The sequence below is a fragment of the Xenopus laevis genome, chromosome 4L (genome assembly GCF_017654675.1).
Source record: "Xenopus laevis strain J_2021 chromosome 4L, Xenopus_laevis_v10.1, whole genome shotgun sequence".
NCBI classification, from domain to species: domain Eukaryota; kingdom Metazoa; phylum Chordata; class Amphibia; order Anura; family Pipidae; genus Xenopus; species Xenopus laevis.
This window is the reverse complement of record NC_054377.1, coordinates 103,635,424-103,661,764: the sequence shown is the minus strand read 5'-3', so window position 1 is coordinate 103,661,764 and position 26,341 is coordinate 103,635,424. Positions and strand designations below refer to the sequence as shown.

The following is a 26,341-nucleotide window of genomic DNA, read 5'->3' as shown; positions in this document are numbered from 1 at the left end:
ACTTTTTTTGCCACATTGTAACAATGACACACCCATTAAATCTAATAGTATTTTCTAAGAATTTGAATGGACAAGGTCCAGTGGTGTCATTTGACGCAGTTGTGTACTGATTGGTTCACCAATTTGCTTTTACCTATTTATTGTGATTTTAACCTGAAAACAATGTCTTGATAAAGGTCCAAGATGGGGACCGAAACGTTGGCCTGTTTTCTTTTAATGATATATTAAATAAAAGTTACGTTTTTTATTTCCAAAAATCCTTGTGTGCATCCGGAATTGATGAATATTTTTATATATATATATATATATATATATATATATATATATATATATATATATATGCATAGAACAGTATAGTAAATATATATATATATATATATATATATATATATATATATATATATATATATATATATATATATATACCAAATGAACAGGAACGCACAACCAAAAAGGATCCAAAGGCTGGGTGCCAGTCTGTTAAATATGCAAATCTTTCCTTCGATGACGGCACTCCAAATACAATCAAGCTTAGACAGTCAATTCAATTCATATAGGTTTATTTTGGTGGACCAACGTTTCGATTCCGCACAGGAATCTTCGACGAAGATTCCTGTGCGGAATCGAAACGTTGGTCCACCAAAATAAACCTATATGAATTGACTGTCTAAGCTTGATTGTATTTGGAGTGCCGTCATCGAAGGAAAGATTTATATATATATATATATATATATATATATATATATATATATATATATATATATATATATATATATATATATATATATATATATATATAGTATAGAACAGTATATTATAGTAAATATATATATATATAATATGAATCCTATACTTTTATAAAAACTATATTTTATATACAACCATAGAAAACAGACTATATTTGTACATTTTAAGTCAATAGTTGTACTTCTAGGGGCAGATTTATCAAGGTTCGAGTTGTGTTTTTCTCAAAAGTTTGAGTTTTTCAAGTAGATTTTTTGGTAAAAATTCCCATTTTGGGGTTAAAAAACTAATTTTTTTCCCTACTTTTTTAAAAAAAAAACTCTAATTTTTCAAGATTTATTATACCCTGATCCTGGAAATAGCTTGAATCTGAAAAAATCTAAAACTTGTCAAGGTCATGTAGGAGTCAGTGGCAGCAGTACCTTGAACCATTTTAATATGTTTATAGCCTTCGTGATGTTAAAGTTATTTTGGAGGCTTCTGCCCCAAAACTTGACCAGTTTGAGTGATTTGAGTTTTTTCCGACCGAACTTACTGATTCGAGTTTTTTTTTAATTAAAAACCATTTGAGTTGTGAGTTCATTCAAGGTATACAGAACTCTAAAATTTGACCTTTGATAAATGACCCCCTAAATGTAATTATTGCATTAGTAACTCAGATGATTCTATAAAAGAAATGATGAACTGGGGTTATTCTGCGAGAAGCGCTGCTTAGTGTATGGCCGGCACGAGGACTGAGACAATGTGCCTTTGTGTGAGTCCAACAGAAGCTTGGCAAGTACCGTAGCTAAGCAGGACTCCTCCTCTCAACAACAGAAAATAATTCCTTCATTATAAGCTTCTTTCCCTTTTCCTTGTCTCAGTTACTAACAAAACAGTGAGAGGGAAAAGTCTTTCTGGAGGTCAGGAAAGTCAGGGCCTCCTGTTGGACTCTCACAATAATTCTTTGAGTAGATAAAGCAATTATTATATGCCTTGTTTTTCTACATTGCATTTCTGGAACGTGGGTTAATTATTTATAATCTTCATACAATTTACAAGGCAAACAAACGTGATTCAGACATAAATGACCATATATAAACACAGAGATGCAAATTACTGAAAGAAAACCGAAGTGACAGACTGGGAAAAGCTTATAAATCCGTAGTCTATAAAGCTGCTCTAATGAAAGGAGCCCTTGTTCTAAAGAGCTTGCAGTTTATTAAAAAAAAATTAGATATATATACATTATAGAAAGTCTTGATTCGTAGAGTGCATATTTTAAAGAATCTTCTTTGCTTAAGTATTTGAGACACATGGTTTATAATTCTTTGTTAGATTTTTGTTACAATAATACACAGAGCAATCCAATTTGTTCTATAGATTGGTCTCTAATCCTCAATATAAAGACCTCTTATGTGCCAGTAAAGCCTGCATGTGTACTGTATAATTTGATGAAACTGTATAGCACAAGTAGCACAATATGGCTTCACAAAATGTATTAAGTTGAGGGTCAGTGACAGTATTTTAATTTGCAAGCAACCAAGGTAAATTTTTCAAACCCTCATGTATAAAAGTTCAAAGTTACAAGTATGGGATCTGTTATTTGGAAATGCATTATCCTGAATTATGGAAAGGCCATCTATCATAGACTTTATTTTATCCAAATAATCCAAAAAATGATTTCCTTCTTCTCAGTAATTATAAAACAGTACTTTGTACTTGATCCAAACTAAGATATAATTAATAGGCTTGGGCGAAATTAATCCTTACTGAAAGCAAAACAATCCTACTGGGTTTAATTCATGCTTAAATCTTATTTTAGTAGACTAAACTTATGAAGATCCAAATTATGGAAAGATCCATTAGCCAGAATTTCCAAGATTTGTTTTAAAGACTAATTTTTAAAGTTCCATAGATCATTTAAATAGTAATTCAAAGGCATACTGAAGCTATATTTATGTTATTAAAGGGCAGGAACCTGTTTCCTATTGTGTTATTAAACATGTGATAAATAATAACTAGAATACCTTCAATGACAAGCATTGCTAATATGTATTCAAAGAAATGGCAAGGCCTGTACTTACACACTTTCCATACTGATAAGACCAAAACCAAAGCAATTTGTGTTTAAAACATCAAACACCCTAAACATATCTTGTGAAATGCCAACAGCTACAGCAGATCTTTATCATACATGATATTAAAACCAACAAAGAATAAAATACTGTAATTATCATGTCATAAAATACAGAAAATAATACATTACTACTCCAAACAAGAATTAAATAAGCATATAATGAAAAGTATGCCAATGTGCAGAACTACTCTCATTCTTTGTAATATAGTAACATAGTAAGTTAGGTTAAAAAACCTTTTATGTCTATATATAACCTGCTTAATGGCTAGTTGATACAGAGGAAGGCAAAAAAAACCTTACAAAACCCTAATCTAATCTGCCTCAGAGAGGGAAAAATTGTGTTTGCCATAAATATTATAGTCTGAAGGGAGTCTTCCAAATTGTTATGAATTGGCTGCAGGGGTTACCTGAGCATCAGTTTAATTGAATATAATATGACTAGCATTTTCTGGTGACTTAATGTCATAAGTGATACAAATAGAGCACATTTGGTGCATCACAATTTGTATCTGCTTGATAAAAGGTAATGGAAACTGTCATAATTCCTATTAATTGTGCCAATAAACCCATTTTTACGGCCATAATTGGGTGCAGCAGGTGATTCCCTTGTTCAGGTGTGTGCAAAAGATCCATAATGGTGACTTAAAGGGCATGTAAAATAGAATAAGGCTAGAAATGCTGTATTTTGTATACTAAATATAAACATGAACTTACTGCACCACAAGCCTAATCAAACAAATAATTTATGCTTTCAAAGTTGGCTACAGGGGGTCACCATCTTGTAACTTTGTTAAACATCTTTGCAAGACCAAGACTGTGCACATGCTCAGTGTGGTCTGGGCTGCTTAGGGATCGTCATAAACAAAGCTGCTTGAGTTCTGCAGGGCTGGGAAGTAAGGCGGGGGCTCCCCCTGCTGTTCATAAGTATGATTGTTTCCCTGCTCAGCAGTTAGGGACCATCTGACAATTCCTATCCACAGCAGAAAATGAAGGAAGAATATCACTGCATACAGTCAGGTTTCTTATAAAAACGGTACACATTTTTTAATTGAAGTTTATTGGAGATAGGTTTCTTTTTCATTAAAGAAAGTAAAAATGGGATTTTATTTTCTTGCCTTTACATGCCCTTTAAGTGGGGCATCTGTGCACGTATATATAACCACATGTAATATGATAAAATGAGATACCACTATTTTTCAAGTATCATCTGTAAATGAGCTGTTCTGCAATCATAAAGCCCAACCAGTGTGCATTAGTTCTATATGATAAGAACTGCCTTATAGACTTACTGGAGCTCAAACAATAGCATTAAAACCTTCATAATGAAATCTGAGTTCCCTGAGGGTAGGGTGGGGGGAAGCTGTTCTCATCTGGTTTTGATCAACACAGAGAGCCCAGACTGGCATTTTTGTCATGGCAGACCAGGCTCTCACAGTAACCAGCCGGATTCATGTTTCTCAGCGAGTTTCTTTAGCACTTTTCAGAACTTGATTTAGATCTGGTGCACGGCCATGCCAACCATCTCCCTGGGAATTCTTTTCAGGGCCTCCGCTTACGAGATGCTGGTTATAATTAATTTTTTGTGGGTTGCTAGAGGGCAACAGGTGGAGTCAATAAAGAGTATTTTGGCCGCACCAGAAAACCATATAACAAGGAGGCTCACCTTTCCTCTATTCAGTATTCACCTCTTTTTTTCTCTGCTTCTTTTTCATTGTTTGGTTCCTTCTTTTGGTCCTTCTTCACTTCTTTCTTATTCTTCTGCTTTACCCCTCTCTTTATTTCCTTCATGCTTTTCCATGCTGTCCTCTGCTTTTCCTACATCTTCTTCTCTTGTGCAGAGTTAAAAATGGCAGTAGAGTCATAGAAAGCAAAAAGCAGGCTAGAATATCAGAAATATCCAATCCCATGAGCCCATTTCTGACCTTGGCAAGTACATTGCTGGATTATTGCTTTAGGAGGTGCCTAAACAATATATGCCTGATATTAATGAAGAACATACTACTGTTTTTAATGTTATTATTTATTAATTTATAATTAGGTTTATTGTTTAGTTTTGATGTTGATCAATCTATAACTCACAGCATATGTACTTGCCTATAATTTCTATAAGAATGTTGTTCTGCTCTTGCTCTGTGCATGTGGGGGGCTTTGATAGCTTCACTGTGACCTTTCAGACTTGTATTTGTTGCTTTTTCCAGTGCAGGAGGCTGTATTTTGTTTTAAAGGGGAAGGGGGGTCATTTCCCCATGTCATATAAACAGAAGATTGATATTGACCACACAGTAGGATTGCCTTTTGCCTTCATTCTGTTTAACCTCTTTAAGAGGATTGGAGGTTATGTGGGTATTTTATTGTCATTTTAAAACTGCACAGAACTAGTTTTAAAAAGTCCATATACATCTATATTCAACAGGAGTCCAGTGAAAAGGACTTACAACGATCACGTGTTTAAATTGTACAAATCCGCTAACTGTGGACAAAAAGAATGGTTTCTTCTAAAAGGATAACTACACCTTGAAAATTTAAGCAGTTTTTTTTCTATAAATTAAATGAATTTCTAGTGTTTTAATGTCAGTTGTAAATGTAATTGCAATTGAATGCTGTATTTGCTTGTCCCTTTCTGTTGTCTGGTTCTGACTCACACGACAATTTAGCAAACTCAGTTCTCCTCTGCTTCGAATTCTGCCATTTTAAAATAAATCTCCTTGTTGTTGTCATTTAAAGCAACAAGAAGTGGATACACTTGCCAAAAAACAAAGGCTATTATGCGGAAACGTTGGGGCTATTCTCATGTTTTGGCAAGTGTATCCACCTCTTGTTGCTTTCTTTGCCTGGAATGTACAATTGGGTGGTATGTATTTATATCCAATAGCATTGTGCATGTATATATGTTTGTGGCAAAATACTGCTGTGATTGACATATTGTGTATTGTCTCTATATAAAGAATTCCTTTTTTTGTGATACCACCATGTTTGTAATTTATTTGAGTGTGCAAGCCCAATGTATGGAAATAGTGTTAAATTTGTGTGGGTGTATTCTTTTGGCTGGTAGCACCTCACAAAGCATTTATTATTAACATTAGCTTTATTTGTGTGCCCTCCATTGATCTGTATTTTTGACTGCTTTTTGTTTAGCTAGAGAGTATTTAGGGCACTATCCTCCCTATTCCTATCATTTCTTGAATCGTCATTAATTCATTTTTGGTGAATTCCTCCTCTTCATTTTTGCATTAATACATTGGAGTATGAGCAACATAATCCTAGCCTCAGTTTATAAATAAGTTGTTAGAATGTATTTATGAATGTATTTCAATACCTCTTCTAAATGAACCAGCAAGACTAGACTCAATTATCCTAATTAATTAGTCACCCATCTGATTCCACACAGCACCTTATACATGCACTTTAAATATACTGGTATATTTTGTATTGGCTATATAGTTTTTTTTCTTTGGCACTACAATAATGCCTGTGAAATACCTGCTTATGTGCTGACTCAATGATCCAAACTGTTATCAGTATACTATAATGGACGATAAAGTATTAAACTAACCCTGCCGGTGCCAATACATTTTGATCTTAATGACATTATATGCCCCCAGTATTTATTACATTGGATCAAAGAAAACATTGATTTTTTGCATTGCCAGTCTGCGAATTTATACATCAATTAAACATAATTAACTCAAACCAGGTAGGAACTGCACAAAGAAGGAATCTCTGTCCTAAATGTTTGTATTCAATAACTGTGTGGTGTACAATGCCATGGGGTGAACCCTTTTCTTTATGTACAACACAAGAATGCAATGCAACAAGGGGACCAACAGGAAAAGGATGTGACATTAAACATTATGTGGCTAATATTCCCAGAAACACCACCCACAAATTACACAATTAAAACAAGTAATTATATCATACAAGTGAATTACAGTAGTTTTCCGTAACACAGTGTGTACCTACTGATAAGACACATGCTAAAAAGAAAAACCTTAACAGCTGTACTTTACACTCATTAGTACAGATCCTGATTAATCTTTTCCACTCACTGCTGTTCTGTGTTCTGGGCAGCCAAAGTCCATTTCTGTTGTGGTCCCTTTACCCAAGCCCCTGTGGTTTCACATGCCAATTCATTATACCTGTCTATTACATGGTACAGGCATGGGACTTCTTGTCCAGAAACCTGATATCCAGAAAGCTCCAAATTATGGGAAGTCCATCACTTATATGTTTTAATTATTTCCTATAATAATAAGCCAGTACATTATACTTGATAATAACTAAGCTTCATACATCCATATTGGTGGCAAAAAAAATCCTATTGGGTTTATTTCATGTTTAAATGTTTCTTAGTAGTCTTAAGGTACAGAAAAGCCCTTTATCTGAATAATACATCCAATGCCTGTTATTTGAATGTCCCTGTCCTGTGCTCATGGTGCCTATGTGTTTTGGCCCCAGATTTTAAAGCCCTGGGACTATAGTTAATGAGGCCCTGGTGAGGACAGAACGTGTGCTTTCCAAGTCACTGTGTCCATAAGACACTTTCAACTGAATTTCACCTTCCTGTAAGAGCATCTATACAAGTGCCATATTGTGCTAAAAACTGAACCATTCATAACAGGAGCTGTGGCTTCCTTAAGCGAATCCTCAAATCCAACCCTGAGCAGGGGTTTACTAAGCCTTATTAGGTCCTCATTTGTACAGTGTTATGGAATATGTTGTCACCCTTTAAATGTCCCATAATAAAGCATTGTACATCCTAATTACTGTAGCCAGTGTTGTGACAGATTTAACGCAGCAAAGATTTTTTTTCACACTGCTTGAAATTTCTTTCCTGTAACTTAACACTTTCCCACAATTTACAACAATACCCCCTCCATGGGTGTTATATTCACGCATGTTACTAAATCCCCTTTATATATAGGAGCAGCATCTATTTACACCCTTATATCCCTTTAAGCTGTCAGCTATTCTCATAACTGTCATGGTAACTTAAAAATACTTTGGAAAATAGTTGCATTTGTCCCAAAAGTCTGCTCCATACTTCTCCTTACTTGACAAAATTTCTTCTCCGAACACCTTCCAGATGGTAACAATTTTTACTCTCTTCCATCCTGCCATTGAATGCTCTGGCTCCACATTCCTGTGTTTGCTCACACAATTTCCATATGCTTTTTGCCAAAGCCGGCTTCATGGGTCATTCTGACGACTACAATGGTAGAAAACACTGCTTTGTGAATATAGTAGTTGCAGGATTTTTCCCCAGACTGGTTTAATACTGAAACTGACTGATTTGCTAATCTAATAAACATACAAGATACAAAAGGAGAATGTTCTAAACAACAGCCTTGTCTGTTAAAATTACCTTTAAAAGATCCCCTAGGATGAATCATGTCTTCCATCACTTACCTACACATGCCATATGTTTCTCATTCAGTCATCCCCCTTAAATTGCCATCAAAGGCAAAGTTTTATGAAACAGTCTTCTTTATTATATCAGTCAGACAAAACAATAATTTACATGCAATGTTTTGCTGTTTTTTTCCTTCTTTTTGGTCCGTTTTCTTTCTCAGCTTTTTAAAAAGGGAAATAGTTAAAAAAATTCCAAATTAAAAGATCAGTTGGAAGCAATATAAAACAGAGTCTGATAGGAAATACATACCTCCCAACTGTCCCATTTTTCACGGGACAGTCCCGATTTTGACAGCTCAACCCCTAGTCCTGGATTGTTAGTGAAATGTCCTGACTTTCTCTTTGATCTCCTGCACTGAACAGCCAGAAAAAGATACAAAGTTTCTAAATCTTAATTGGCTTTCGTCAGAGAGCCCAGCATCTGTGGCAGGTGCACTGAGATACATTTGTTACAATTTAAGATAAGCAAAGAAACAATTGTAACAATTTAAGATTGGCAAGTCTCCTGGGGAAACTGTGACTTTGCAGCTTAAAGGGCAATTCACCTTCATTAACAAAACTGTACTTACATATAAATTAGTGACGGGCGAATTTATTTGCCAGGCACGAATTTGCGGCGAATTTGCGCGATTCGCCGCAAGTGAATAAATTCGCAAAACGCCCGCAAAAATTCGCCAGAAAAAATTCGCCGGTGTCAAAATTGGGCGCCGGCATCAAAAATGCCGTTTCGCGAAATTCGCTAATTTTCCGGCGAAGCAAAACGGCGCAAATTCGCCCATCACTAATAAAGACCACAGAAATGTGTTCAAACTTTCATATCCTGCCAAATTGTGTAAAATGAACATGATAATTAGGGGGTGTGGCCACAAAAATGGACATGGTCAAATAAAATATGCACAGCAAATCTTTTTGTCCCTCTTTCTATTTTCCAAAATATTTGGAGGTATGGAATTTTTTTACACCTATTTCATGACTAATAAACACCATATATACAATAGTATTGTTATTATGTGTTTATATAGCGCTGGCATGTGAAGCTTACAATCTAAATTGCTGTTCTCATTCACTCACAATAGCACTGGTTTTATCAGGAGTCAGTTTAGGAGTAACTGTAGAAAAGCCACACAGAGAACATACAAACTCTTTGGAAAGAGTATCCTAAAAGAAAGATAGGCCCAAGGTTCAATTGTGTCCACAAATCCCAGCCGGCTCCCACTTGTATCCCTCCAAGTCCGCAAATTTGTCACTGAAATAAAAAAGCCAGCGCCAAAGGCACGGGAGACAGATATATATAGGGTAATATTGTTTTGCGATGTTGCCACCTCTTGTGTGAGAAACAGACCACTTGTTTCACCATATATGTGTTATATGACATCCTTGCAAAGAGTGCCAAAGTTGGAATCAAACACATTTATTTTACAGAGCTGCGCAAAAGAGCTGCACTCTAAAAATACATAATAATAATAATAATAATAATAAAGTATTATTCCATCAGCAATACCCAGAAACATGGTAAGTGTGCAGGCCAGAATTTAGGGTTCTTTCAGGCTTGTGATTATTTCCCCCTAAATCATTTCATCATGCAAAACATCCACCTCATGTAAAGAAATATCTCAATTGCCTTTAGCTGTCAGTCTTGATGGCACAGCTGAAGTGGTAACCTTTCCACTCTATGTGAAGTCAATCGCTAGAGTGAATGTTTACATTGAATTAGCTTTAATAAGGAACTCAACTATCTGCACGTCCATAATGCCTTTAGGTGGCCATACATCTGCTAATACCTGAAGGATGTATGAATGTATGAAGGACCTATGTGCCGGGCCATATTGGGCTGATTTGATGATTTGGCCCTCGGGACAACAATTAGATCATTACAGGACCGTCATGGTCCTTGTCCCAAAGGGGTTTTCAAACCTGCTTCACAGATATCTTTCCAATTTTCAGTCTCATATCTGTTGGGGAGGCCCATTATACAGGCAGATAAGCTGCCTACTTGGTCTGAAGTAGCTAAATCAGCTGTTTAAATCTGCCCGTGGCCATCTTTACTGACTTTGATACTGAGCCTTTCTGTGTGAGTGGAACCTGAACCCTAATTTGCATATTTGTATTTGAGATACATAAAAATGACTTCATCTATGAACAGACAATTGTCTCATTTAGTTGTATAGAACTTTATAGTCAAATAACTTTTTTCACCCAAAGTGAACCCTAAAGATTCATATCAATCCAAATTGCAAAAATTGCTGGTGTTTGGATGAATGCTAAACTAAATCCTCAATATAATTCATTCCTTCTTGGAAACCTCAAAAGTGCCTGTATATTTTATTCTCTTGAACATTATATTATACAAAGGTGATACTGTACTTACAACTTGATCTCTTCTACAAATAGCCATTCCCATTTGATCCACCCACAACTCTACCTATTATGTATATGAATATATATGATGTAAATATTACATGGTCACTTACATGGTCCCACATGGGACTTTTACTGTGTTAGGTATCAGAACATTTGTATGTAAAGCTTATGTACACAATGCAAACTGCTCTGCTCCCTTCAGGTAATTTGAATTAGTTGTTAGGGTTCGAATATCGAAGTTGAAGGATTTACCGCAATTATTTTGATCAAACGAAAAATCGTTCGATTAAATCCTTCGAATCGAACGATTCGAAGGATTTTAATCCATCGATCGAACGATTTTTCTACGACCAAAAAAAGCTTAGAAAGCCTATGGGGACCTTCTCCATAGGCTAACATTGAGGTTCGGTAGGTTTTAGGTGGCGAAGTAGGGGGTCGAAGTTTTTTTTAAAGAAACAGTACTTCAACTATCGAATGGTCAAATAGTCCAACGATTTTTAGTTCATATCGTTCGATTCGAAGTCGAAGGTTGAAGTAGCCAATTCGATGGTCAAAGTAGCCAAAAAAATCATTCGAAATTCGAAGTTTTTTTAATTCTATTCCTTCACACGAACTAAGTAAATGTGCCCCTTAGAATTAAGGTGGATGATGCCGAAGGGCTGACATTGGATACAGAAATGCAAAAGGAATCCCTGACAGCAGATGGATGGTGGCTCATGGAAAAGAGCTGATGGTGGAGACAGAGCCAAATCACAGAAATGTTATTTAACAGTTTGCAATATGTATATAAGGATTATGAGATGCTCCAATATCTGAGATAACCTCCAGAGCGTTCTAGATTTACACAAGTTCTTTGGAATCTCCTTCCACTTTAACATTTTATGGCAGATGCAGCTACAATGATTTCCTATGTACCAACCGCGCACATTCGCTCTTTGCATGCAATACTACAAGATCTCTCTAGAGCTGCATACCTTCTCTAAAATTCCCTTCCACTTTCAAACTTTCCATTTCTTATGGCAAATGGGACTTTTAGTCTGCTGCTGATACAATAAGGGGGTTATTTATCAAAGTCCGAATATATCTCAATATTTTCTGCTGCAAACTCTGATCAAATCTGCTGGGGTTTTTTACGCTTATTTATTATTACGTGTTCCCTAAAAATTTCCTTTGGGGGAAAAAAAACAGATTTTCAAAATTTTTTCGGATTTTTTTTATCAGATTTTTGTGGGGTTTTTTCCATATTTTTCACCCAAAAGAAATCAGATTTTTTCCTGAAAACTTCGGGGTATTGCACGAAACCCAGCGCACATCAAAAAATCATTGGGACTTCTCCCCTTGACTTATATGCAACCTCGACAAGTCTGAGATGCCGGATTTTATGATCCATCCTCAGAGTTTAATAAATTCCGAAAAATTTGTGAAAATTCTAAAGTCAGATTTTCTAACGAAAAATCACAAATTATTCGTGATTTTTGCATTTGGAGTAAGATAAATAACTCCCATAGAGTGCCCCAAACAACACATAGAATGCTGGGCAAAAAGATAACTGTGTCTATAAAATAGACTTCTTGGTGGAATGATTACTTTCTATATTATGATATGAACCCGGATCTTCAGCTTAAACTAAACCTGTATGTCAAAATCATATGAAATGATTAAAAGTTTAACATTAAAAAGAAAAATCACATTCCCTAAATGTGTGACTAGTCATACCTGTGAAAGGATCACAATCTATAATGATTCATCCAAACTTGCTTTTCAGCTTTTAGTCACTTTTCACTAAACTATTTTGTTTTCTGCTTTTGGATGAATGAAACCTTATGGTGTGCTGGGATATTTCCAGCATACTGATGTGGTTATTAAAATATGTTTATTAAAGTGTGTACTGTATTATGAAAGTGTAAATAAAGGGAGCAACTAGAAAGGGCCATACAACTCCCCCTTTGGCCTTTGTGTATATGAGACAGTCACACTAGGAATATACAGACAATCTTTTATGTCTGTGGTGCAATCAGAACTAATGCAGTGTTTTCTTAAAGAAAGAGTTCAGCAACGTGAGATCCAACTTATTCATTACATTTGCAATAGGGTGACCAGATCATTTGAATATTCAGGGATACTGCTAATAAATGCATGTCTCACGGCTACACTATTTGCATATAGTTAATTAAATTGCAATCACTGCATCCCTTCTAGCCAGGTTTTCTAGATATGTCTCTGAATTTTCAAGTGATATGAGAACCTTAATTTGCAATCTATAATGGTTGTGATCAGTGTGCTCCGATGATTTCAGGAGTTCTGCACCAGGTCAGGTACCCTCAGAATATCTGCAAAGTTGTTTTGATTCCTTGGCCGTGCAGCAGTACGCAGGTAACCTGTCTGGGTACCTGGCTAAGGTGTGGACCTGTGGAGGATGGATCCCTCCCACCCTCCCTTGTAGTTTTGGCAGCTTTGTCTTATTTGCAGATTCAGTGCCGAAGTGAATGCACTTCCAGTCCACAGTGATGTCACTTCAAGCTCTGTGTGCCCAGGGTCAGAAGGTTAGTTGACCTATTGTGGGCCGGGTGAGATTAGCAGATCAGTGGGGGCAAATTGCGGGTATGGGTCAGGTACAGTCCAACAAATGTAACATTGTAAAAAAACTCACCAGTATGGAACAGTGGGCGAGGTGCACAAGCCCCAGGCCCTCAGCTCAGGAGAGCAGGTAAACCGTATATATAGAAACAAGCAAGAGGTGTTGGGCACTCTGGAAATCCACAGAAAGGCCATCAAGAAATTCATGTCCATATGACACGGGGAGGCACAATTATCAAGGGTTGCATTTCGAATTCATGTGGGTTTTTAAAACTCCCATAAACTCAGAATTCGACTAATTGAAATTTATTAATATAATCAAATTTTCTCAGCTTTGACGATTTGAATTGAACCGAAAACTCGAATCAAATTCGATTCGAATTAAAAGCACTCGAATCTAAATAAAAAAATTCTCTGAAAAAAACTTGAATGTCAGGAAGGCTGCAAAGATCACCAAATGGATCCCTGGACCTCTCCCATTGACTTATACAGTTATCCAGCAGGTTTTAGGTGGTGAATAGTCAAATTCAAGTTCTTAAAGGGCCAGAGTATGATAAATCTCTAAATTTGAATTTGCATAAAAACTCAAATCGTGTTTGGATAATTCACAATTCGAATTTGAGAGTTTTGACCAAAAAAAAATTAGAAAATTAAAATTTTCACTTCAACCTCTGCCAGTTAATCATAGCCTATAGCCTCTTGTTTGTTTCTATATATGGGTCGAGTACAGGTCTAAGAAAATTGACCCGCAGGACTATATCACAAGGATCTCATTGCTGGTGGTCCAGAGACTGATGTCTTAATCTAAAATATAAATAAATGTATTATACTTTAAAAACTCCTGTATTTTGTGTGCCCAGTGGATGTCTAAAATATAAATATCTGCTTTAAAGCTGCAGTTATCCCTTTTGCCACATTTTCCCTCTTGCTTATATGTGAATATAATACAGTTAATTGATGTATAATATCATGGGGCCTCCTGCTGATGCTGAACACTGAGCAGAAAGTTGAAGGAAGTTCAGAAGCAGCTGGCAGGGCCCAAGCTGGGCAGCATTAGTACAAATACTCAGTCCTCATCTAGGTAGCTCTTGCAGGCTGTTAATGTTGGAGAATCTATGTAATGAAGATTTTCTAAGTACAAATGAGTTTGCTTACAGACTGTTGTATTTATTGAGGCTAAAATGATGATGCGTTCCTACATGTTTTTAAGGCCAACGAGAGTGTTGTGCCAAAGCTCTTCTCCTCTATTATTTTCAGCACATTTTAGCCATTCTAAAATGAATTGCCACTGGGGTTGGGAACCTGAAGATCATGATCATTAAACTGTCTGTGCAGTGTAAGCCACCGCTAACATGGAAAAGAAAATTTACGGGATGAAAGGGAAGTCTTGGTTGGCATAATAAATCCTTGTTTGACCTACGCAGAGCACAGAATAGGCTTTTGATCTGTGAGGTCTTAATAAAATGAGTGCACTGTGAACCGACTCATTCATGATGGAAATTCTATAGATGCTTATGGGAAATTATATAAATATTACATCAGAATAAGGTGGATAGCAATCAAGCTGGTCGCCAAACTGCGTAAAGCGCCTGCAGACCCCCTACTGACATTCAGCAGCTCCTTCAAGTAGAACCTAGTAGGCAAGGGCTGGGAGCCCACAACCTGGACATCTCTGATGTATAACAAAAATGCCTGTCAGGGGTATTGTGTTTCCAAGTGGCTCTTACAGGTATGAAAGCAAACACAAGCAGGCCTGCACCCATAACTCCCAACTGTCCCATTTTCTGCAGGACAGTCCCAATTGTGACGTCTCAGTCCGCAGTCCGGGTTTCTTACTGAAACGTCCCAACTTACTCTGTGATCTCCTGCCCTGACTCGAATAAAAGATACAACGTTTCTGAAACGCAATTAAAATAAGAGGCTTTTTAGCAGAGAGCCCAGAACAGTCGGCAGCTGCACTTAGATACTTTTGTAGCAATTTAAGATAAGCTAAGATACAATTGTAACTACTTAAGATAAGCAGGTCTCTTGGGAGACTAGCAGCCTGAAGGGCAATTTACTTTCATTAGAAAAATTATCATAAAACATTGCATTAAAAGTCTCAGAAATGTGTTCAAACTTTTTCCATTTGTAAAATGGGCATGGTAATTAGGGGGGTGTGGCCATGTAAAATGGACGTGGCCCAAAAATGTTCACAGCGCGTACAACTTTTTGTCCCTTTTTTTCATTTTTCAAATGTTGGGAGTTATGCTGCACCTACAAGTAAGAAATCCCTAAAGCATGTTCCTTATACTTACTCTTCAAGGCCAAACCTTCTAGCCATTAAATGAAAACGACTGCTGTGTCCATATAATAGTGTTTATCATTTCCAAGGAGCTAACACTGCAATCTAAAGTTAAAAGGGAAAGTCATTGTAAACCACAAGAACTAAGAATATTAGGGGCAACACCATCTTTCTGTGTTCTCCCCCCCTCAGCCCCCCCCCTCCTTCTCCCCTATCCTCTAGAGACTGTCTCTTGGCTTCAGACTAAACATATAATGGGGCTGAGTCATTTATTTACTCAGAGTTGTGGCAGCAGAAGCAGCAGCAGTGGGGAAATGCTTTCAGTTAACAGACTCTGTATCTGGCAGTGACCTGACATGCTGTGCGGGAGAAGGGGATTTTTGGTTTAGTACTGGAGTCAGGGCTCCCCCTGCTGCTATTTCCAGGCAACTCCAACTACTCCAACTCTGCATTTCTGTAGCATTCTGGTCTCTAGTGACCAAGCGTGCGGTTTGTATGTACAAATAAAACATTATTACATGGAGTTTTAGTTCTTATTCTGTTGTTCCAGCATGGAAATTACAGACACACAAAAAAACATTATTAAAGGCATGATATCCCTGTTACTAAAAAGGCTTTACTAACATTCATTTTATTCTCCTATAAATGATAAGTAATTGATTTTGGCACATACATTTTTCCGTGAAGTCATTTGTATCTGCATATTAATCTTTATCTATCTATCTATCTATCTATCTATCTATCTATCTATCTATCTATCTATCTATCTATCTATCTATCTATCTATCTATCATCTATATGACATCTATCTATCTATCTATCTATCTATCTATATATATATGTGGAAGGAGATACACCATTCTCATAGATTTATCCGACAAAAAATCCAGCAAACAGCAGCCTCCAGTTGCCAAAAATTAGAATGCTTGGGTACGTTCTCCTGCAAATTCATTCTTTGTATGATTAGATGTCGACATTCACAAATTGCAGTTTGTCTTTGTTTTTGTATTTCTGAATTATTGCCTTTATGTTCTGCCTCCTCTTATCTGTTTTTTCAGTCATCTATGGCCTGCAAACTCGAAAACAGATTTAAGTTGAACTGTAACATTCTTTGCAAACAAATCTGTGACCAGTATTGTATTAATGAAGTTTTTCAATATTGAGGCAAGATGGAAAGTGGAAAAAAAACTTCTGCGTTTTTTTCCCCTTGGTCCACTGCTATTCCTCCCTGTAAATTCACTTCTACGCATGCGGCACGAGCGCCAACTAGTTTGCACATGCGTGCGCTCAGCCGGCGCTGCGAACGGCCAGGTTGGCTAGTGCCCCTGAGCGGCCAGGCCTGGCTCTGATAGATACTGTAGATAGATAGACAGACAGACAGACAGACAGATAGATGAACCCCAAAGACAGACAGATCCTGAGTATGTACAGGCTGAGTGACCACAACTTGGAGATTGACGGCACAGACAGACCTACAGGCCCAGGGAGGACAGATTGTGCCAGCAATGTGACCAGGAGGCAGTGGAGAACAAGGTCCACTTCTTGCTACAGTGCCCCAAATACTCAGCACTGAGGGACACCCACTTCCAGAGATTCTCCCATCACATCCCAGACTCCACATCCATAAAAGAAGAGAGGAAACTTCCCAACCTACTGAGAGAAGAGGCACTGACAGTAATATAGTTGCACAATATGTAAGAGACTGTCATAGACTGAATTCTCCAATTCCCATAAACGGCATCCCCCCCAAAACCCCACCAATTTCACCCCTCTACCTGCTTTGGAAATGCTAAATGTATTTTAGCAATGCCAATAAAGCTCATTTGATTTGATTTGATAGCTGATAGATTCATTCACTTATTTTAAAGGGTAACTACATCTGAACTATTTACATAAAATATCTTATCAATAACAAGATCATTAAAAACAATTAAAAAGCTGTAGTGGTATCATGATTAAGAAGTTTAATAGCCTGAGCATAAAAACTTTTTCTAAACCTTTTGGTTCTAGCCTTAAGACTCCTAAAATGTTTTCCTGATTTCAATGAATCAAACAGATAATTAAAAGGATTCTAATTCTAAATGCTTTACGTTAATATTCTACATCTCCTTATATACATTTCTTGTAATGATGGTAGAGCGAATCTAGTGCAACATTCTGCTGCATGTATCACCCTGTGTAAATCATTACGATCTAGGACACAGCAATTCCCATGAGTCAGAACACTCTCCACAGAACCAAAATAAAAAGTCATTTAAATTTCTGGTGAAGCTCCAAATTTCTGCAGTTGTCCAAATAATAGAGATGCTGCCTGTCTTAGACTGTGCTTGGTTATGTTGAGACCATGTTAAGGGCTCTTACACACGGGCGGTTTTTCTTGCGCTCCCCTGCGTTGCGCTTTCTTCCGTTCAGCCGCAGGGGAGCACAGGAGTAGACGCACTCATTGATTGTGAAGGGGGCTGTACACACACACAGGCACATGTATGCACTGAACGCAGGTGAAATGCAACATGCTGCGTCTCACCTGCGCTTGACGCTTACAAGCGCAAGAAAAAACACCTGTGTGTAAGAGCCCTAAGTCCTCATAAATTTAAAAGCACTCACCCTCTCTACTGGAGCCCCCCCTAATAGTAAGGGTAAAGTAGGACCTCTGCTGTTTCCTACTACTAAGTCCACCACCAATTCCTTAGTTTTGTTGACATTCAAATTCAGACAATTTTCTTGACACCATGATACCAGATTCTCCACCTCTGCCTTATAAGCCGACATTATTGGAGATGAAGCCCAGCACCAGTTTCATCAGCAAATTTTACGATGGAATTAGAGTTTAATGTGGCGCACAATCATGGGTATAGAGAGTATAGAGCAAAGGACTAAGTACACATCCTTGGGGAGCACCTGTATTTAGTATGATAGTATTATAGAGACACAACCACCAACTCTCACCACCCGTAATCTTCATTATACAATCATTAAAAAGTTAAAAACCCAGCCACACAAGCGACTATTCAGTCCCAGATCTATCAGTTTAGTGAACAATTTATATGGGCCAATTGTGTTAAAGGCTAAACTGTAATCAATAAATAGTAGCCTCACTAAGGTGTATATTTATCAAAGAGTGAAGTTAGAGATCGCACAGTGAAATTCCGCAACTCTCCATTCATTTCTATGGGATTTTGAAAGGCGTATTTATCAAAGGATGAACTTTCACCCATTCAGATGAAAATACGACTCCAGTTACTCCAGGTACCGTTGTTTTGCAACATACAGTTACCCATAATGAAGCCTCCTTATAAGCATTCATATTACCAGTGATAAGACTTACATTATGTGCAGCAGTTCTACTTCTGCATTAAACTCTTCAGCAAGTGTGTCTTGTAATAACATATCTGATTGGACAGACCATCGCTTTACTTTTCTTATAACTGGAGCTTCCTGAACATAAAACATAAATAATTGTTACAAAATGTGATGTTAGTACCAAACGTTGGGCAAAATATGTAAGCTCATGTGCCATGTCAAGGCACCGTAATGTATGTGAGTCCTACACTGACTGTTAGGGGGTTATTTACTAAACTCCGAATGCATTTATATATATAATGGAAAAGTCCGAATCTGAAAATCCGGCACCTCAGGCCTGTCGAGGTTGCATATGCCATAAGTCAATGGGAGAATTCCCAATGATTTTTTGATGTGCGCCGGGTTTCGTGCAATACCCCAAAGTTTTAAGAGTTTTCAGGCAAAAAGCATAAGAAATTGGCGTTTCCGAGTGCAAAATCAAAAAAAATCATGAAAAACGGATGAACAATCCGAAAAAATCGTGAAAATCAGATTTTTTCCCACAAAGCAAATTTTCAGGAAAATGTAATAATAAATAAGCATAAAAACCCAAGCTGATTTGATCGGAGTTTGTAGCCAAAAATATTGAGATAAATTCTGACTTTGATAATTAACCCCCTTAGAGTACTAAAATGATGGCGCATAGAAGCAGTGCTCCCAGAGTTAGATGTAAAGTTTTAGCGTATGGGATCTCCAGCAGTTCTATCTAGTCCTGTATAAATGGACACCTGTATTTTTTAAGCCTGGTGTACATGAGAAAATCTATTTTTTTGGTCAGGTTCCCCTGATATGGCCAATGATAAAAGCTACCACCAGCACCAGCTGCAGGACACTGAGCGGATGTTTGAACGAGCCGGCCTAGATGGTGAAACCATCATTTTAGGACTAAACATGGTGGCGGATATACTGCGGACTTCGACAAAGGAACACTATATAAACCTATAAGGCAATGCTTAAAGGAACAGTAACACCAAACAATGAAAGTTCATCAAAGTATTTCAAATCTAATCTACTGTTGCCCTGCACTGGTAAAACCGATGTGTTTGCTTCAGAAACACTACTATAGTTCATATAAACAAGCTGCTGTGTAGCCATGGGGGCAGCCGTTCAGTCTGAAAAATGAGAAAAAGAACAAATAGTAGATAACGGAAGCATTCCCATTGTATTCTACAGAGCTTATCTGTTATCTGCTATGTAAACCTGAGCCTTTTCTCCTTTGAATGGCTGCCCTCATGGCTACACAGAAGCTTATTTATATCAACTACAGTAGTCTTTCTGAAACCAATAAAAAATGTTTCCAGTGCAGGGCAACAGTACATTATAAATAAATTACTTTTTAAAACTTTCATTTTTTGGTGTTACTGTTCCTTTAAAAACAGAGAGCAATCAAGTATGTTTTTTTAAACTTGTTGCTATTCTATTCCTGCAAATGGCAGTATCCCTTTAAAATATGGCATTATGGTTAGATGTCCATTACTTAAAGGGGTTGGTCACCATTGCATTAAAATTGAGTTATTTCGCTTTTTATTTAGCAGCTCTCCAGTTTGCACTTTTAGCAGTTTGGTTGTTAGGGTCCAAATTACCCTAGCAACCATGCACTGATTTGAATAAGAGACTGGAATATGAATAGAAGAGGGCCTGAATAGAATAGAAATGTTGCTTTGCCCCTGTACATTATATCTAGATGCTGCCTTAAATATCACACAAGAGGAAATACTCTTGTGTATTTGCCAATGACAAGGGTGACCAAAACACTGTTTAACACCATGACGTATGACTGCCATATTGGTTAGCACTAATACACCTCACTCCCTCCTCATTAAATACTTCCCTGCCATTATTCCACTTTCAATTGTATGCAGGCAGATTAGCAATCTATTTTTTTTTTTTTCAACAATATTTTTATTGTTTCACAAACAAATGCCAAGTGTAGGTTACAAAAGTTTGACAGGTTATCAAAAATAATGCAAACAGTCGAAAGCGGACACAAGTAAAATATCAGTGCACATTGACACAACGTCAGATACTGTATCAACAGTGAATAGACAAAATAAAATCGTTGCAAATTATTATGAGACCATGTGAGTCTGTTATGTTGCATTGGTTATCAACTTTAATCGTTACACAACTATGAAACAGTGAAATCAAAGAGCCACCTAGTCATTAGATTGCATGGAAAAGACTGATAAATAGCGAAATAAAATCGAGTGATAGTAGGAAAGTCAAATGGAAAGGAGCTGATAAACATTGGGATCACTGCGTCTGTACTCCAACCAGGGCTGCCAAATCCTTAGGAATTTATCATGGGTGTTGTTGAGAAAACTAGTTAATTTTTCATTTACCATAATCCAATCCATTTTACGTTTAAAGGCTAGAATAGGAATAGATCCAGCTTTCCACGCCTTAGCAATGGTTTGTTTTGCAGCTAAGAATATACACGTCAACAGTTTGTGTTGTATTTTAGAGAAACCGTCACATTTACCATTCAAAAGTGCTAGCATTGGGTCTCTCCTCACATTAATGTTAAAAACAGAGAATATGATAGTGTGGATCCTGATCCAAAATCTAACCACCCTAGGGCACGTCCACCATATATGGTACATGGAACCAATTAGTTGGCAGCCTCTAAAGCAATTGGGATCTGCCGTAGCAACACCTTTCCTATCAGGCGTCAAATACCATCAAAATAATACCTTGTAGGAGGCCTCCAGCAAAACAGTATTCATAGAACTGGATTTAGTGATTTCCCAACACTTTACCCAATGTTCCATATCATATGAAAACGAGACATCCTTTTCCCATGCCCTAACATAAGTGTGATCTCTTGGGCTTGACAGGTTATTTAAGCTGAATACAACAGCGAGATCATACCCGTGCGGTGGGAGGGGCGGAGAAGCAATCTGTTATTTAACTGTACAGGTATAATGCCAAGGGCTTGCAGGAACAGGGTCAAGGCTGGTGAAAGATGATGTCTCATGCTATGCAGAAAAGTTCAGCATTTAGAGTATATTGAAGAAATAGGATATATATATTGGATTTATATTAAGCTTTCAAACTGGTATTTTATGGGGGGGGGGGGGATTTAGGGTTTATACATGTATTTAATATGAAGAGTCTGACATTGCACAGCCAGGAGGTGCAAGTATCTATATGTGTGTGTGTGTGTTTTCAAGTATATATTGCTACAGCCGTGACGGAACAATATAAAAAGTCTAAGTCAAAATTGTCCTGTTATGTGTGCTTCTGGCTAATTAAAGATTATCAATGAAATATGTTGTTTGCTGGTTACTGCATACAGAACATGTTCTTGTTTCCCTTGCAGAAAACCTCATCACGATGGTTCATCTCCTCCAGAGAACACTGATCTCTTGTTCAACCACTGATATATCAGCAGCCTGCTGTCTGTATTTCTGCAGCCTACAAGCACAGCAGGAAAGCAGAGAAAACCAAGCAAGATGAATGATATCTGCTAGCCACTAGCTATGTGTTTGTGCCAAGCTATGCCATGCTTCCAAGGCTGGGCATTTTCCTGTATACCTACACTTGCACACCAGTACATACAAGCTGAGGCTAGGGCAGAGTTGGATTAGGCCGTTGGGACCCCGGAAAAAACTCAGTGGGCCCCTGCTTTCATGGGCCTCTCTGACCCAGGCCTGCTCCTTTGTTCCACTGTGGACGCTCCCCCACCCCTTCTTACCCAATCACAGGAAGGCGGCAGGGGATGTGGGAGTTGCTTTTGATGTAAGAAGGAGGGCCCTTGAGGTCATTGGCCCAGTGGGCGCTAGACACCCCAGTCCAACACTGGGTTGGGAATCACTTAGGGGAAGATGTATCACTGGCAGAGTGCAAAACCTAAGTACAAATGCTATCCCCCTCCATTCCTTGCAAATGTTGTTTTTTTTTTCATTATTATTTTCATTAATGTTTAATGTTTGTTTTCAAATAATCTACTAATGCTTTTTACTTTATTTTGCTTTTCGAGCATATTTAGTGGCTCTGAGTTGGCACAAACAATTATCACCCATGGCCCTTATAGTTTACTTAGAATTATATCAGTTGATCAAGTCAATGGTGGCTCCTGCAGCAGGTATTTTTCCAGCTCCCAAAAAAATATTGGTCTGTTAAGCTACAATTTTATCAGTATTATTACTTTTTATTGCTTTTCTTTCTATTCATTTCCCAGTCTCTCGTACAAACAACTTCTTCCTTTAATTTTCAACCACAAATAGTTTCTAGTAATAGCAGCAAACAAGACAATACTTAATCCAACACATTATATTATATCATACAGGTATGTTAATAGGCTTTTGATGAAATTGACCCTGTGTGTGAAATTAATAGCCTAGACTGTAAGCTCCGCTGGAGCAGGAACTGTTGCATAAATACACACTTGAACTTATTTATAAACACTGGGCATATTTGCACCTGGGCAGTAACCCATGGCAACCAATTCAATATTTGATTTCTTTATTCCATCTGTAACTGGCTGAAAAAATGGTTGCTGCCCATGGGCAAATTTGCTCAGTGTTTATTAATGAGCACCACTAAGCTTCGTTTCCACAAAACGCGTCTGAATAGAATGATTCATAGAACACAAAATAAAACAGTATGCAGTAGAATTTTACTGGGGTATCATTTGTTATTCAAGAGGAACCGTTAGAGACTGGGGCTTATTTATCAACACTTGGCACATTTAAACTTGTAACCCATGGCAACCAATCACAATTTTGTTTTCATTGTTCTACCAGTAGCTGAAAAAAAGCTACTTACTAATTGGCTGCTACGGGTTACTGCCCAGGTGCAAATGTCCCCATTGTTAATAAATAAGCCCCAACGTCTCCTTTAAAATACAGGGAGTCATTTACAGAGACATTGAATGTAAGGGCAATAGCATGGGGGCACCTTGTAGTGTTCATTTGAAAAGGTCTGGTGTCCGTGGTCTGTCTGCCCTGAATGTAGCCGCAAATTCAGCTTTTACTGTATCTAAATCTCTAAGACAATTTCCTGTATCACCACTAGAGGGCACTATTTTGCACTTAATTTCTTGCAACATAGTAAAGACCATTGTTTTCAGTGCTATTTATTTTTGATTGCTTTTTTGTGGCTTACAGTGTATTGAGGCATGTAAAGACAAAGAGCAAGAGCTGTGAAAGATGCTTTTGAGGAAACTTCTGCCTGCTACAACAATAATAAACGTATTTACTTCCGAGGGAGAGAGAAGCAGACACAAAAGAGTACACCTGGGGACTGCAGCTGCAGAAGTCTGAACAGGCACAGAACAATAATGGAGACACTCCTCGAGAACCTCAGAGGAAATATCTATGAATCCATCGGCAAGACCTGATGTGGGCACAGTGATTAGTATTGCTGTCCTGAGCTCAGACATTTGGTTTGGTTGCAGGCACAGTTATGTTTACAAACACAGTGGGTTCTGATTACACTAACTGGAGTATATATGCCAGGGCAAATATCCTTTAAAGGGGAACTAAAGTCTAAAATAGAATAAGGCTAGAAATGCACGTGCTCAGTCTGGTCTGGACTTCAGTTGGGAGGTTAAGCTCAGGGATCGTCATGAATTATCAAAACAGCACAAGTCAAATAATATCTGCCATAGAAGCTGATACAGCAAGACCGAGTATTAAACAGAATATGCAGACTGCACTAGGTCTACGGATACAAATCTCTACACGGTTGCTGGCTGCTCTACAGGGAAACAAACAGGGGCGTAACTACCGGGGGAGCAGGGGGTGCAAATGGGCCAGGGCCCGCAACCCCGCAGGGCCCCCCCGGAAGATCGTGCGCGCTGCAGCCGGCTGGAGTCGGCTGCAGGCACAGAGATACATCGCGCACGAGGGTGGGGGCGGCCCGTCTGCACGGTCCGCACCAGGGCCCGCCCCCACCAAGTTACGTTACTGGAAACAAACAAAGCTGCTTGAGATCTGGGAAGTAAGGTGGGGGGACCGTCTGAAGTTTCCTATGTGCAGCAGTCAGAGCAAGTAAAATGAAGGGGGGATTTCACTACATACAGTCAGGTTTCTTAAAAAAACAGTACACATTTTTTATTGAAGTATATTGGAGATAGATTCATTTTTCATTAAAAAAAAGTACAAATTGGGTTTTATTTTTTTGCCTTTACATCACCTTTAAACTCCTCTGTAGCCTACATTCTCGCTGCCTCTCTCTCTCTTGCTATATATATATATATATATATATATTGTGGTAGAGTGACCAAAACAATGTGGGAAAATGTGTGTTTTACCTTTAAGTTCTCCTTAGTGGGAGAGGTAGGTACCAGGAAGGGTGTTCATAAAGAGAGAATAGGTTCTCTCGATAAAGGTTTTGGCGGCCAGGTTCTGGAAGCTGGAGTATTCTGGAAAGAACAGGCAAGCCAGGTACTCCGATCCAGTAGTCCAGCTCATGGATTAGAGCTCATCTTCCACAGGAAGGCTGTTCTGTGGAAAGGTATTTAGGAAGCTCTCTCAGAGCAGGACACAGAGCAGGAAGGATACTGCCTGTGGGAGGAACTCCCAGAGGGGCTGGGGGGTGCCATTTGCTACTGCAAGGTGCAGAGAGAGGAGACCAAGTGACAGAGGGTCTGTCTGTCTGACTGAGGAAGGCCAGGAGGCTGAGCAATCCCCCAGGAGATTCGTGAGTACAGGGGTGACCCCTACTTATGTGTTTGCTTACTGGTAGTCCACAAGGGGCCCAGTTTAGTAAGGGAACTCTTCATGTGTAAAGGTAGCGCCCAGTGGGCAGGATTTATTTTTATTATTTGTTTTGTATCCTGAAATGGTCACCCCTGTGTGTAAATAAACTGCCTTAAAGAGAAGAGAATTGTCTGTCATGGATCCCGCAGCTTACAAAATATATATATATATATATATATATATATATATATATATATATATATATATATATATATATATATATATATATATATAATATCATACTGAGAAATAACAATGGTGACAATATTTGTTTGTAGATGCAGTTTTGCTGATTATCTGCCCAAAATAGTAATATTTAGGGCTGAACTACACAGTGCGCTTACATCAGACACGTCGCCATGTAATGACACACATGCGACGTGTCGGATGTGCAGAAGAGAATAGCACTTAATGTAAAATTGCGGGTACAAATTACATGTATCCGACTGTCGGATGAAAACGCTGCACCATGTAAACGCATCGTGTAGTTCAGCCCTTAGATGTGAGCTGCACTCTGAAAAGTGTTCAACGCCATCAATTGATATTAGCAAGCCCATCTGTGGCATTTACTAATACAAAGTGCACACGATAATCATCATTTTTGTTTTCCAACAATGCTGCATTATTTCTCCAAATTCCAGAGCAATTGCAGACACTCACCAAAAAAAAAAAAACATTTTAGGCAGCTTGCATATGATGTACTCATGTATTTAAAGTTTTTGTACTAGGAAAGAGCCCAAGCAGGGTTTGACACTCAAACATGTTGTGTAAATAAACACACTTTGCAGTCATATCTGCTTG

General features: G+C 38.0%; 1 protein-coding gene across 1 annotated transcript in view; it reads left to right on the top strand.

Moving 5' to 3' along the window:
- LOC108713546 (dynamin-3) overlaps nucleotides 1-22,716 on the top strand; it is a 162,969-nt gene extending 140,253 nt beyond the window's left edge. The window contains exon 22 of the mRNA XM_041590555.1: nucleotides 22,156-22,716. Within this exon, the coding sequence (XP_041446489.1) occupies nucleotides 22,156-22,216 (61 nt within the window). The 3' untranslated portion in view covers nucleotides 22,217-22,716. The remainder of the gene's footprint in view (nucleotides 1-22,155) is intronic.
- Nucleotides 22,717-26,341: the final 3,625 nt, after the last annotated feature.